We start from the raw sequence: 15437 nt of genomic DNA, 5'->3' as shown, positions 1-15437 counted from the left end.
TAGAAAGAGTTCATTATGATAATGGACACACGGTCGAAAGTTAGTTTCTCTCTTCAGTTCTTCTAACCATGTTGAATATTGTACATCTCTCATTAAGACAGAAGAACGTTCTACTGCATAGTAGCCATTTTCTCTTAAATTTATTGTAGTGGCTAGTTTTTTTTTACTTCCTTAGATATCAATGTTCATGTATGAATAATGTATAATCTTAAGTCCTTTTAAATCTCTCAGCATTTTCTCCCATTGCTTCTTTATTACAATACACCCTCCAAATTCAGTTCCTAGTGCTGATATTGTTTCTCCAAACTGTACACTTCCCAATTCTTTATTATCTCCTATATCTTTGCATTTTTCTTTGTTAATATTCATTCCCTTATCTTGTAAACTATTTAATACATTCCTCATTACTTTTCCATGTTCTGTGTTAATATTAATCATCAGATAGGGGCAAATCTTTATGCCTTCTTTGGACTACTCAAAGCCTTCAAGTAGGATCTTGGGATCTTGGATGGCATATTAATCATCAGCATAAGACATTACAATATGATATTTATCTCCATTTCCTGAATACATTTATTCTCATCCATTTCCTCATTTAATCCTTTTATTACACTATTCATAACTATTGAAACAAAATGCCACTCAATGGGCATCCCTGTTTTACACCCCTTCTCATTTTTATTCCTTCACTAAACTAACCATTTACTAAAACATTAATATTAGTCTTTTTTCTATATGGTTTTGCATACATTTTTGATTTTTATAATAAAATTATATTTTCTATTAATTGCCATTGAATAGTATGCTCTAATGAATCAAATGAATTTATTTATGTCAGCCACCATTAATTTTAGTTCAATTTCTTAATATTATGTACTATTTTTCTAAGTATAATTAGGACTTCCTAAATTCCTTTTCCTCTGACCCCATAAATATATTCTTCTATTATATAAAGCAATTTACCATCTAATCTTTTTTGTATTACTGTCATAAACAATTTATAATCATAATTATTCAGCATTATAGATCTCCAACTTCTTCTTTCTTGTTTCTGTCCCTTCTTCCATATAAATCTCATCACCTCTTTACATATTTCTTTCTAAATTATCCTATTATTTAACCAGTCATTAAACACTTTTATTAACATTTGTTTTTCCATAATATTAACTTTGCATACATTTGATAACCTATATTGTTCAATCCAGCTGCTGTATCTACATTAACACTTTTAATTGCTTTCTCCATTTCTGGTACTGTATTCTACTGTTCCATTTCTTTATTTCTTCTGAAAAACGTTTTGTCTTCCGTGAAGTTTTCCTTTTAACCGTTTTCATTTACCTTTTCTTTCACATACAAAAGACTACAATATCCACTATTTTAGATTGCTCCTTTTCAATTCTCCCTATATTACTTTTCATTTCCCTCATTATACCATCCTCTCTCTTCTTTAGTATTCAAGTACAGGGATACTTCTTCATTCTTTCCCTGTAAAAAGTATTTTTATCTGTAATAATTCTTTAATTTTCTCTTGACTTTTCTGATAAATTATTCTTCTCTCCTAAAATAATTCCAATCTTTCTTATGTAAACAATTTAGAACATTGTTTTGAATTTGCCCATATTCCTTTTTATCTTTTAATCTTTTTTCATTCTCTGATATGACACATTTTTATACTTCTCTTTAAATGTGATCCACCATTCTGTCCAGTTCTTATAAGAAAACCTCATTGTTAAATGCCCCTTTCATAATTTTATGTCTACCTGACCATCCTTCTTCCATTCTTTGTCATTAATTCTCTTAATTCCCTTCCCTATCTTAATATGTTCTTTATTTTCATCTATCTTGATTCATATTGCTAAATGATCTGTCTCTGCTACTTGCTCTAACTCTTATAGTTTTTGTCAACATAAATTAATCATTCACTGCCTAAAATCTTCCTCTCCAATATGTGTTTTTACTTAAATTCCATAGTTTTCAATTCACATATTTTATTATCTCTTCCATTACCTTCTTGGCACTCCTATATTTTTGCTTTATCTTAGATTACAAATAAAATCTCCTGTTACTATAATATCCATATTTACTATAACATAATACAGTATATCAGAAAATAATTTCTCCCTTTCTTTGTATAACACATATGCATATATTGCTATTATTCTATACACTTTCTTTTCCCATCTAAACTCTACTACCTAATTTAACTAATGTATAATCTAAAATTATTTCTTTTCTATATAATACAGCAATTCCTGAACACCTTTCATGTCACAAATTCTACATTATGCCACCCATCCATAGTGTTTCTGTTTGTTCTCTTTTTTCTTTATTTAATATCCTAATGTATTCTAATACTATTATATCCACATCACACTTATTACCCTATTCCATTATTCCAATTCTTCTAAGTAAATGTTTATACTACTAACATTTATCAATATTATCTAAGATAATGTATTACCATTTGCTCTACTCTACCAGAAATTATGATAATTTATTTTCATTCTTTCTAGCTTTTATTCACAACTCCTGAAATTTTCTTTTCCTATCTTTAACTTTTTTCCCCAATTGTATTTTTTTTCTTAACCACTTTTCAGAGTATATCTTCTTCATCACTGAGCACTGTGTCACTTTTCCTTTCTCCTCACTCTTTTTACATATTACCTAAACTCTCTCCTCTATTTCTCGTTTCTCTGTTTGTTATTCCTCTAACTGCATTATTTCACTTTTCTTTCTATTTTGTTGTTCGGTTTCACATTCTAACCCCTTTCCTTCTCACAAGCAATCCATACATGTTTAGTTTGCTTACATTTATGACACATTTCTTTACAGCTGTTTGCATTATGATCAGTTTCCCTACATAATATCTTTTTATCAGAGTTATTCATAAAATGTCCTTCTTTCCCCACAAAAAAGAATATCTTGGGTTGTCCCCAATATTTAACAGCAGCTCTATTTCTGTCAACATTAATTACACCGGAATGTATAGAATTTTACCATTCTTCATTTTCAAAATCACATTGCATTCTCAAGCAACCATCCAAAGTCCTCTTTTATCAAGAACTTTTGAAATGTTTTTTTTACTTTATTAGAAAAAAAATTAAGTAAATATTTTAACGGTCTCTCTTTCAGTCTCTGTTCAAAAGTAGCTTGGACATTGTTTCAAGCCACCTCTGAATCCTGATGAGACAACGGATAGAAAACTTGGAGCAAACAGGGGACTATAAAGTTTAAAAATCATCAGAAATATGAAGTCCTTAAGAAAACATGCCATAAAGCTAGATGACTTGTGTCTTAATGGCAACTGAGCTGGAAGAAATTTTAGTCAAGGTATATATAGATGGCTGACTGTATGGGATGTAGATGAATTATGGAAAAGGCATGGAAATTCAACAATGAATATCTAACAAAGGCAATAAAACCAAATATCTGTTCTTAAAAATAAAGATGTGTTGAATGAATCAATGTTATAACTATTTGAAATTGAAGGAAGTATGTGTTAAAAAAACAGGTTTATTCATCTTGCTATGTTACCATGCCAGAATTCAAATTGCAGCTGTGAAAGTTCCAACGTACCTCTTCCATTGTTGTGCCCCAGACATAAGTCCCTTGATTTGCATCTCTGCCATTCAAGTAAACCAGGACTCTTTTTATCACTGGCTGGGCATACAGTGACCTCTGACTGTTTACATGTTTATGAGAATTCTCAAGCTGCTTCTTCATTTGATGTGTCTGCATTTCAGAAAGATGTTTCTGAAACAGAAAATATATCTGTTGTTCAATTTTGAAGAATTCCTTCTCTACTTAACAACAGTATTATAAAACATAATACATAATGGTGTTCACATAAAAAACAAACACAACTTTTCATTTTTTGTTGGTGGCAGTCTGCAGTAACATAATTGTACATTACTTGAAAGAATAGTGACTTGGACTTCATAGAGAAATGTAAATCATGTAAGAGACTTACAAAGAATTTTACTGCCATACATGGAAACAGAACAAAAGTGATGTCCACAGCCTGACCTATTTTTTATGCTGGGGCCAGGTGGTGGAGGTCTACAAGAGTTATTACATTTATATGGGGCCAAGAGTTGAAACAGATTCAGCCAACAGTTTTTTCTGCCTGAAGATATGATGCAATGGAAACCAGAAAATCTTTACTATTTGGCATATTAGTCATTCATCTCTACAGAGTTAATGTCTTAAACCACAAAAACAGAATCATAGCCTACCAAAAGTACAAACTGTTGATATGCTGCCCTAAAAACCTGACGTCTTTTCCAAAAATTCCTTATTTATCATACAAATTTCAAAGCATGAGTCAGTGTCATGTCACGTTTTTGCTCAGTATATGGTATTTAACATTCATATTGTACAGACGTCATTATTGCCTCATGCAAATATTTTTTATTTATTTTTACATTAGTTACCCAGGTTAGTCCGACTGGGCCCAGAGAGCCCCTTTTTAGCGGACACCCAAGGAGAAAAGCTCCAGGAAAGTAATAATAAAAAAGAAAAATCTAACAATTCAAGTTGTAAGATACTTAACTATACAAAAACAGAGAGAAATATACAATATGGATATATACAAGGCAAAAGTATAGTATTTTGAGAATGCAGTAACAATATGTTTGAAAAATTTGGTTAGCATTAAGTTATTTACAAGGAATGTAGCAATGCCTAATATAAAAAAAAAAAAATCAGAGTAACATCATGGCATAATACAACAAAGATGCATTTAATAGCATAGGTACTAACTGCAGAGAGAGTACTATATGCAGACAGTTTAGGTAAATACCAGGCATATATGTTAATTGAGAGAAGAAGAAAAATTCATTAGGTATTTTCCTGACAAGTACATATCCATGCATGTTGGAAGTGAATTTTTAGTTGCTTTTTGAATTTGCCACATTCAGTTTTGGAGTGAAGGGACAATGTAAGTTTGTTCCATGAGTATGCAAATGAATGATTGTAAAGTATTTTCCCAATATTTTTGTTTGGTTTGGTCACTTGCAGAAGGTTTTGTTGTGTGCTTCTGAGGTGTGTAGGGTGTAATTATGGATGTAAGGGCAGGGCAGGAGTTGGGGCTATTCAGAATGCTATGTGCAATTTGTAGTTGTAATATTTGAAGCATGTGGGGGAGCTCAGGCCATCTTAAGGTTTTCAGGAATATACAATGATGGGAATTCTAGCTATTACTGGCCGCAAATCTTGCTATCTTATTATAGGGGGTTTCTAGATTATTCTGAAGGTTAATAAGTATGGGAGCAGCATACAGCAGGGGTGGTAGAATAAATGTTTGCGCCAGTATCAGTCTAGACTTGGTAGGTACATACTTGTTGCTGTGGTATAGAAGACCTAGTTTTTCACTGGACATTTTGATACTTTTTAAGATATGTAGGTCAAATTTTAATTGGTCATCTATAGTGACGTCAAGCAATTTGGTGTTTGAGTCGGTGGTGATCATTGTATTATCTAAGGTTGAGATGGTGAAGTTGTCTTTAGCTGGACTGAAGTTTTTTGGAAGGAAAAGGAGAAGCTTGGACTTTTTGAGTTTGAGAAGCAGGTTGTTTTCAGTTAGCCATTGTTCTACTAGGTGCAGAGATTGTTGAGTGACAGGGTGGAGATTTTGTATATTGTTGGAGTTGTTAATAATTGTGGAATCATCTGCATAGTGTATTAAGGTAGAGTGGGGTCAGGACACATGGAGGTTATTTGTAAATATATTAAAAAGTAGGCAGTACTTTGTATATGTTTCTTTTTACGTAAGGTTCGACTGCTCATGGCTCATATGCTCACAGCAGAGCACTTGAGTCTGAGACACTTGTATAACTAGCTGAACTCTATAAATATACTTTCACTGAACTATTGTGATCTTGGAAACAGCATATTATGGGACTGTGGGTAGGATAGCAGACAAATTCAAGATGTCCATACTTTGGTGGTAATCTGCTGCTGATTGTTTAATTTTGACCAGTAGCAAGATAATAGAACTTAAGCAACCATTACTTGTGCACTTGTAGCACATTTGTTTCTATAGATAGGCTGTGGTAACATCCAACAATGTCTTACATGCTGTCTCTGAAGTGCTAGATTTCAGCACATCCCTAATAATCCACCACTGATTGTCACACAAAGGATTCTTTCAACTCAAGTTGTGCAAAAATTTAAACAAGATACCATTCATTTCATATTACTTTTCAAATAATGGCATTTCATTTCATTATGTCAATACATATTTCAAGAGTAATACAAAAATGTCACTACTGTATTCACAAAGGAACAATGGGAGGATATATGTATGTCACTCAAATATGCAACAAAATCTAGAATATTTAGGATTTTTGCTTGGAAATGTTTACAAAGATATTTTTATACCCTAAGTAGACTCCAGAGAAATATTTCTGAGGTAGATAGCAAAGGTTGGAGGTGTGACTGGGAAGAAAGAGGTACTTGGGAATATTTTTTTTGGGAGTCTGGTGGGCTGGCAGACTTTAAGGATTCCCTGTGGGATGCACTGTCAGAGATGCTGGGTGGGCAGATTGGTGTGACAAGGGAGATGATTTTTCTGAGCTATGATACAGTATTAGAATTGCCTAGACATGGTAAGGCCTTGCTGTGTCTAAGTATGGTTGCTGCCAAAAAAGCAATTACTAGAAAATGGAAATCCAAATCTAAACCGACTATATTAGAAGTAGTGAATACAGTAAAAGAGATAAAACAACTGGGACCAAGATCTTTAGAAAAGGGTAGGAGCAAACTACATAGGAAAAAATGGGAACTGTGGGAACAATACATACAAGGGAGGAATGAGGTTTAAAAGTATGCAGGACTTAAATGAGCTATGTAATGTTTGACTGAAAACAATTGGGCAGATTATAAGTGATGTATAATGTTTACAACTGGGAGTGTGTCAGTATGGTTTGTGATGTATAATGCTTGCAACTACGATTGTGTCAGTGTGGTCTGTTTTCATTTATATAAATGTATGATTGCTTATGTTGTAAGTGATGGTTTAATAAAGATGTTTCTTGTTTAAAAAGGGTGAGGCAGGAACTGAATAATTTATGTAATGTCAGGTTATATGATATATAGCAATATATGTGAAATATAATGTTTAATGTTAATACAGTAAGATTACCTTTGTATAAATGTAAATTTGCCTTTTTCACAAGTGATAATTCAATAAAGGTGTTAAAAAAAATGCCACTACTGTAAGTGAATTATGCCCCCTACAAGCACCTTATTTTCCCCTGGTAGTTCACAGGTCCCTAAGCAAATACAAACCTCACAGGCTTTTCCACACAGAAAGGTACATATATGAAATAAGATATAACACTGATTACTCCTATTTTCTAACATTCAGTATCCATGAAAAAGTAGAATTGTGTTTTCTCACCACTTAGTAAATCAGTGTTCCTTAGTCAGAGTATGTACTACAAATTGTTGCCAGTCTATTTGCATATTATTTACTTAATTATTTGTCTTTTTTACTGGGCATGCCAAGCTGGGCAAAGTACCACTACAGAAGAGGACCAAGGAGAAAACTTCCACCTAATATCCCTTTCTACAAACAGCAATGGTTAGCAATACAAATATATACTGTAACATACAAGCACATTCATTTTATTTCATATTATTTCCAGTTGCATACTTATTTATAGAACCATATAAAGGAACTCTGGCACCTTGGCAGGTCCATGTGAACTTAAAGCTGGGGACAAAATAAAGGTCTACCCAAGATGAGGACTGAGAAAAAAACTCCCCTCCTTTAAAAATGCAGCAAACCAAGAGGCTTGTTACAGCTAAAGATGACACATGAAGTGTAAAGTGATTCAGCCCTAACCCCAAGTGCAGTACCAGCATTCATGTCCAAATGCTAGCACTGCACCACTGCTGGATCGGCATTTGCCAATCATACCCCCTAACACCTTAGACCTGGGATCACTGTCCCCTTTGCACTATACTAGTTAAGGCCCTGCTCACTTGAATCATATTTCCAGGAGATTACAAAGAAATTTGATATTTTTTTAAATATTTTTACTTGAATGTAGAAAAGGGAGATCAGTGTTGGGATATGGCACTCAGGCAGACCCATTTACTTGCTAGGTATGTTTCTATTGAGGTTTTTAATTGTAGATATGATGAAATTTGCTTGATATTTGCTGGGAATGATTTCTGGTGTTTAGCAGTATATACAGTTTACAGACAGTCCCCATTGCAATTTTTAGAGTTTTTAGTATGAGGTCTTAGTTTAATGAACACATTGGTCTGATGGGTGTATAGCAATATAAAAATAGACTAATGGCAGGGCATTTTGCTGGGTTATAGAGGATGTTGTGGGCAGTTTTATCATGAGAGTAGGCTACTAAATTAGGTAAGTGCAACCACACTGTTATGGGACATTAGTGCAAAGTTTATGATGCATTCTATTGATGTGCATGTTTGCAAACTTTGCACTAGCTTGGATATCTGCCAAGACTGTGTGTTAGTGATGACAGATGAGGCACAGAGGTGACTGGGGAGGAGATTTGTGCAAGTTATGACCTTATATGCTTGGTCTGTTAGGAAAGGTTTGACTTTGTAAAACTGTTGCTTATGGTTATGATTTGCACACAATAAATAAATACATATCTGGTGGTACACTGGTGGTATCCTAGTGGTACACTGGTGGTATACTGGTGGTATACTGGTCGTATACTAGTGGTACACTGGTGGTACACTGGTGGTATACTGGTGTCCTTCTCGTGTCTTTTCTGCCCAATCTTCCATGTTATTCTAAGAAATTCTTGGAAATATAGCACTCCCATGCTCCCAAACAGCATGCTAACACCCATCATTATCCCACACTGTCACCTGTGAAGGTTATTTACAGGAAACTTGAACAGCCCTCCTCTCCCCAGCAGGAGAAGATAGAGTCTGGATACTGCGATGAGTTCACATAAGCATCAGGTGCTGCATTTGATTTCCTCATGAAGAGTCACTGTTGTTCCAGGTAGCTGTCACTCAAAACAGTGCACCTTATTTTGCTGCCCAGCTTCCAATGGTAATCAATATGAATGGTGCTTTACACACCCTTTAGCGGTGAGCTTGGCTTTCCTTGTGCATGCTACAGTTCTTTGGAAAGTAATTTAAATCATTCCCAGGTAGTTTTAGTCTACTTGTCTTATTCCCATCACTGCAAAAGTCTCAGCCTGCATATGGTGTTAACCCACTTATAAAAGACAGTCTGGTAACAATAAAAATACTGTCTTCCTCTCACTGCTACAGCCATCTACTGTCTAATTACTCTGCCTCTTCTCCTTGCACACTGCTTATACCACTGAGATAGTCACATATATATATATATATATGTCTATATAAACTGCAGAGAAACAGGAATACTATGAGATACACCTATTTCAGACTTGCTACATATTCCCCTCATCCACATTTACAGCTCAGTAAATCTGGGGATCATTATATTTATGGTTGTTAAAGCTTGGCATTTATGGTTGCCACACTTTCCACAGCCAATGTCTGGCATTGTCCCTCTGAGTTACATTTTTTCCATAAATAATGGAGAAAGGGAGAAAGGATATATTTTTTGAACATTTGAAAAGGCTAAGGTAAATGTCATTTACCAGAGTGGAAGGAGGACACAGGCTGAAAGTTTTCAGCCTGTAATTCTGACCTCAGTTGGTAGTAAATGTCATGGAACAAATTGTGAAGGACAGAATGTTGACATATCTAGATGGTCATGAGACATGGGTGCCAAGGTAGCATTACATCACAGCAGGAGGGTTACACCACACAAATCTAAAATAAATCTTTGACAGGCTAATCCAGGTAGTAACCAGAGAAAGAGCTATAGAAGTATCTATCCTGCTCAGATTTCAACAAGGCTTCTGACAGAGGTTCAGAGAGACAGTGAATAAGTTTACCAGCCACAGATCAGATCATTATGTGGTAGCACGAGTGAATTACTGACCAGAAAAAAAGGATTCTGAAATTTAGACTGAAGAAGGTTTATTCATGTCAAAGACTAGGTATCAGCAGGATACCAAATGTGCAGTACTTGGGGCAGTTCTTTGTAATGTCTATATAAATAATGTTGTAGAAAATATGGAATGAAAGGTATATAATTTTAACCACCATTTTAACACGGGAAATAAGACTGATATGCAAGATGATGTAATAAGTACAGAAAGCAGCTGACAAACATTAAAGGAATGAGGTAGCTTAAGCTGAAGCAAAAATGGGAAGACAATCACTTTGTGGAAAACAGAATGCAAAAGGACTGTATTAATGAAAGTAAAACTGCAGCAACATCAGAATTAGTAAGAGGTGTAAGGGGCAGGGGTGTTGCATCAGATTATCTAAAGTTAGGCAGATATGACACTCAAAACATTGACAATGTAAAGCATAATAATAATATCATTGTAGATAAGCAGGTGTTAATAACCCATATGACATACAGTAAGCAGTACTGCTGAAAACTTCATTTTGGGAGGACATGGGCAAGACCGAGGCCGTAAAGATGGGGTGGGGGCATCGTTTTCATGAGACTCCATAGAAATAAAGATTATGAGAGTTTAAAATCTGCATTTCTGAGTAAAGAAGAAAAAAGTAGGTGTGTGTGTGTATATAAGACTGAGAAGGTAGACTATGTCAATGGAATCCACAGTGAGATGATATGTGATTGCAATGCAGATGCACTGTGTATATCTTTTACCTAGCTTTATTTTCAAGGAGTAGGTATCATACAAGCTCCCCTGTTTCTTTTTACCTAATTCTCAACTTCCATTTAATCTTTAAGAACCAATTCCAACTACCTTTCTCCCTGTCATACTACTTTGCTCTATATACATTCATAGTCACACCCTTCCCTATCAGCACCTATCTGTTCTATGTTGTATCTTCTACTTTTCGTAAATAAACTCTCACTTCTTCCTAGTTTAACTGCATTCTCATGCTCCAGCCTTTTAAGCCCCCATTCCTTACTTTCCAGACAAGATACAAGGACAGCCTAACTCTTTTTCTTTCATAGAAAATACTTCTTTCCTACCTACCTTTTATCAGCTTTCAGACTCCACCACCAATAAATATCCTTCTGTCCTGCTACTTCTTTCTCCTTCTTGATCCCTACCTCCCCACTACCTGTCAACTGTAACATGCAGATTTCTTTACTTAATCATGCCGCCACTAAATGTACCCTCTGTTCTTCTCCTGCTACTGGGCCATCTTTCAGCCCACCATATGTCCATAACAGCTCTCAACATCTGTCTAACTGTGTCCCAACCACCCAGTCATATATCCTACCTACATTTTCCACACATCTCAACAAACCTAATTAATGAGACCCCTCACCTTTATAAACAAAAGTACTTGGACAAATACTCTCCAAAAAGAAAGTATCAGTAATTTTCCAATATACTAAAATCCTTCTAGGAGGAGACATTTACTTTCTTTCTGGCCCCACCTATCACAATGAACATCAAGACAATTCTCTTCAACACACTGCTCTAACCCTACAATGGTCAACCCCCAACCCCGATAATCGAATTTATGCTGCCATAAATGTTAGCAGCATAAAAAGAAGCACAAAAATAAAAAAATAAAATTGCTGAGCTACATGCCTGGATTAAACAAAATAAACCTGAAATTCTCTCTGTAACTGAAACTTGGTTTAAACCAAGCATAAATAACACTGAAATTACACCTCCTGGCTACAATATTATCTGTAATAACTGTATAAAGAAGAACGTTGGTGGTATTGCATTAATATTTCCCAATTACCATGTTTCCCCTTCAACAAACAAATCCCAAAATTCAATTCAGCAGAACTTCCTATAACCTTCCTGAAATTAAACAACTATAAACAAATATGTATTTCTGTTCTTTACATCCTTCCTTGTGACAATACAACTATACTGGAAGATATCCTACTTTGGTTAGCCATAACAATTCCACAAGAAATAATACTACAAGGTGATGTGAATGTCAGTTGGTTGGACATAAACTCTAACTCTCGTACATCTAGTGTGAAATTATTTGATTTCACACAACTAATTAATAGTCCCATACATTATCGCAAGACATCAAATTCCCTATTAGACTGGATCCTAGTATCAGATCCTAGCAAAAACACCATCTCAGGTGCAATGTCTGACTGTCTCAGTGATCATCTCTCTATCTACACAACCAGACAACACCCAAAAGACTTGGAGAAATTAAAAAAAAACAGACATCTCACACAGCAAGTTTATAAAACAACATGTAACCTTTTCAAGTTTAACCCAGAAATGTTCATTACTACCTAATACTTACTAAATAGAACTTCATAAAAATCTTTCCCTTAAATGATACTGTGGCAAAAGGTAAATACTGCCAGCCCAGCTATCTGGAATTTTGTAAATAATTAGATGTCATTTGTGAATATTAATATGATTTATACAGAAATGTAACAGAAGGAGATACTGCCAGCCCAGCAATCTGTAATTTTGTTATGTGTCACTTGTGAATGCCAGCATGATGCAATTGCTTGTGTTGCCACTATATTAAACTACAGGTACAGAATTGTGTGTTGAACAGGGTTTGTACAGTACTGAGCTTCAAGGATATGTCCACAGTGTACCCTACTGGAAAAGAACAGAAATGTATATAAACTATATACCTGTACAAATGTATATGTTTTAACAGTAGAAACTGGATCCTACAGAGGTAACTTGCAAAACTTCAAGAAAATAATTTGAAATTAAATTGTTTTATGATTGTGCTATAAAAGTTAGTTTAAATGCAGCAAGGAGACAGATGTCTAGAACTTGGGTGCCTTCTAAATTGTTTTGTAAGTGTTTTATTGTTTTATGTCTTCTAGTTTTGAGGAAGGGAAACCTCAAATCTTATGACAAATATGGTAATACCCTTTGAATATGGTCATAAGGATATTAAGGACATTATTAAAAAGAATTGGGTTATTTTTAAGACCATACCAGAGTTAGTGGACATTTTCAGGGAGACACCAATTTTTGTTTACAAGATGGGTAAGAACTTCATATTTATTTTTGAACACTTGAGACCAAGTACGCAGATGTACCTTAAGGGTAGGTCAAATGTGGGAGTTGTAAGCAGTGTCCCTACATTTTGGAAACACTTAGTATCTCTCTACCAAACATTCCTTTTGTAATTTTGTTGAAAAATGGTAATTGTAACACTAAGGGAATTGTTTACATTGCTATTTGTACAAAATGTATTTTTTTTTCTATATTGGTAAAAGAAAAAGACCATTAAAAAAGAGGATATACAAACATTTGTACACAATATTTAGAAAAATCCTAATAATGCACTTTTTAAGCACAGTTCCAATTGTCAAGGTTTTACCAAGTTCAAGTATGGTATTTTAGAAATTATTCCAAGAAACTCTAGGGGGGCTGGTAGGAACTTGAAATAGAAATAAGAGTTACAGTGTCAACTAAGGTTACATGCCACAAACTCACCAGGGATCAATGATAATATTTCTATCTTACCTTTATTGCAATTAAAAGCATTAGAATTCTAATCAATATTTACAAACATAGGTAGTTTATGAAATTTTACAGATAAAATCTGTAAATGTTTTTGTAATAAAAGTTTGTGTATTGTGCCTAGTGTATGTTGCTTTTATTGAGATGAAACAAGAAATGCTTAATTGAATGACTGCGGGGTGGACCTATTAGTTGAATTTGTGCTTTTACTATTTAAGTTGTTTTTTATGAAGTGTTTTTCATTTTGAAGAAGTCTCTGTATTTAGAGGGATGAAACCTCTTTTTTGAGTTTTACACTGTGCAAGTGATTCCATTGATGTTCAACATCTTCAAAAGTGTACTCATGGAAGACCGTAGTTGTCTGGTTAAGTCTTTGTTTTTTGTTTTATGGTGTTCCAATTGGCACTTTCATGGAATTTTGTAGTTTTTCTGTTTTGTGTCTTCTATTACTCCTCCCTGGGTTTTTGGTTTGTTTATGAAACATCAACTGATGGACTACTGTGTTTTATTGAGGATATTTTACAATGGATGCATCCAAAGGAGCGTGTTTTGCATACAATAAAAGTATGGCTGCTCCAGATACTATAAATGAATCTGTTGAATTAAGAGACTGATAAAAGAGATGCATTTACTCAATTAACTGCTATGCTCACACAACAGGTTGTGGATATACAAATGAGGGTGGACAAACTACAACTCCCAACATGACTAGGGTGAGGTAACCACTCATTACTTGAAAACGTCATCTCCCAACCTATAAACCAAGGTGACTTCACTAATTCTGCCCAAATTCTATGTGGAAGTAGGCTTCCTTCTGTACAATGAGACTATACTGAACAGGCCAGTCCTTTTGATTATAACAGTAATTCCGATAACTGGAAAGAAAGGATTATTGTTTTTTCATTTTGTTCAAACAAATACTTGAGACCGGAATCGATGGAACCAACTAAGACCTTTCAGGACAGGTTGGAGGAACTGGAAGCCAAGTTATTTAAGGTACGAAGCTTGCAATGTGACAATATGTATCTAAACAAATGTTTAAAGAGCAATCGAGTACTGAAGGGGCTGAGAACTTTTAAATTTCCAAATGGACTAAGTATGGGGGACAATGAACTTAAAGAGCTTCTTGATATATTTGACTGGCATGGGTTGGAATTGGTGCATTTTACCATTAAGGTCAACAACTGGAATTTAGACCAGTTATTGTATGAACTTACTAATTTAAATCAAGACATTTTGAAGGATTTACTTTTTGAATTTAATGTAAACAAGTATGAGAGAATTTTTACTAAGGTTGAAGAGCAGGTAAAAGTTAACTTACAGAGGAAACAGAAAAAAAATAGTTAGGGATGAGAAAGATTACAACCAGCATAATTTCTCTACCTTATGGAAAGCCTACTTTTTAATTCTGAAAACTCAATGGGTTTAAATAAGGAAAATAATTTTGTGAATAGAAGTGGTAGGAACACCAAAGTGGGTTTTACTCCTTGTGAACAAGAAGAAAGTGAGAAAGTGGGTCAAGTCAAAGTTAGGACTATAACTATCCCCCACTAAGGAGGTCAGAAAGAATAGGGAACGACAATGTTCACAGAACAAATAAACATTTTTACCCCATTTTACAGGGTGTGATTTCTGAAGACACTTATAATTTTCTTAACAATTGCCATCCTTCAGTTCCTGTGACCTTAGGGATCCCAAAAGTCCATAAGAACACTGACCCCCCCCATATAGGGTTATTATAGCAGCCCATAATAGTATTACTTACCATATGGGTGTGTATGTGGACAGACTTATCCAAAATACAGTCAAGAAAGTTGATTATTTGATCAAAGACTTCTGGGATTTTTTAACTAAAATCAAGAAAAATTGTTTACTAATCAATGTTGTTTTACTACCATTGATGTGGTAGACCTTTTCACTTCTATTCCACAT

General features: G+C 34.5%; 1 protein-coding gene across 1 annotated transcript in view; it reads right to left on the bottom strand.

The window, feature by feature from the left end:
• Positions 1 to 15437, bottom strand: part of LOC122791430 (doublecortin domain-containing protein 1-like) — a 526863-nt gene that overhangs the window by 106348 nt on the left and 405078 nt on the right. Inside the window, exon 16 of the mRNA XM_044059172.1 lies at positions 3577 to 3753. Coding sequence (XP_043915107.1) covers positions 3577 to 3753 — 177 coding nt within the window. The remainder of the gene's footprint in view (positions 1 to 3576; positions 3754 to 15437) is intronic.

This window comes from Protopterus annectens, chromosome 17.part0 (genome assembly GCF_019279795.1).
Source record: "Protopterus annectens isolate FY-2018-M chromosome 17.part0, PAN1.0, whole genome shotgun sequence".
Classification (NCBI taxonomy): Eukaryota; Metazoa; Chordata; order Ceratodontiformes; family Protopteridae; genus Protopterus; species Protopterus annectens.
Note: the sequence above shows the minus strand (reverse complement) of the source record. Positions and strands in the feature narration are given on the sequence as shown.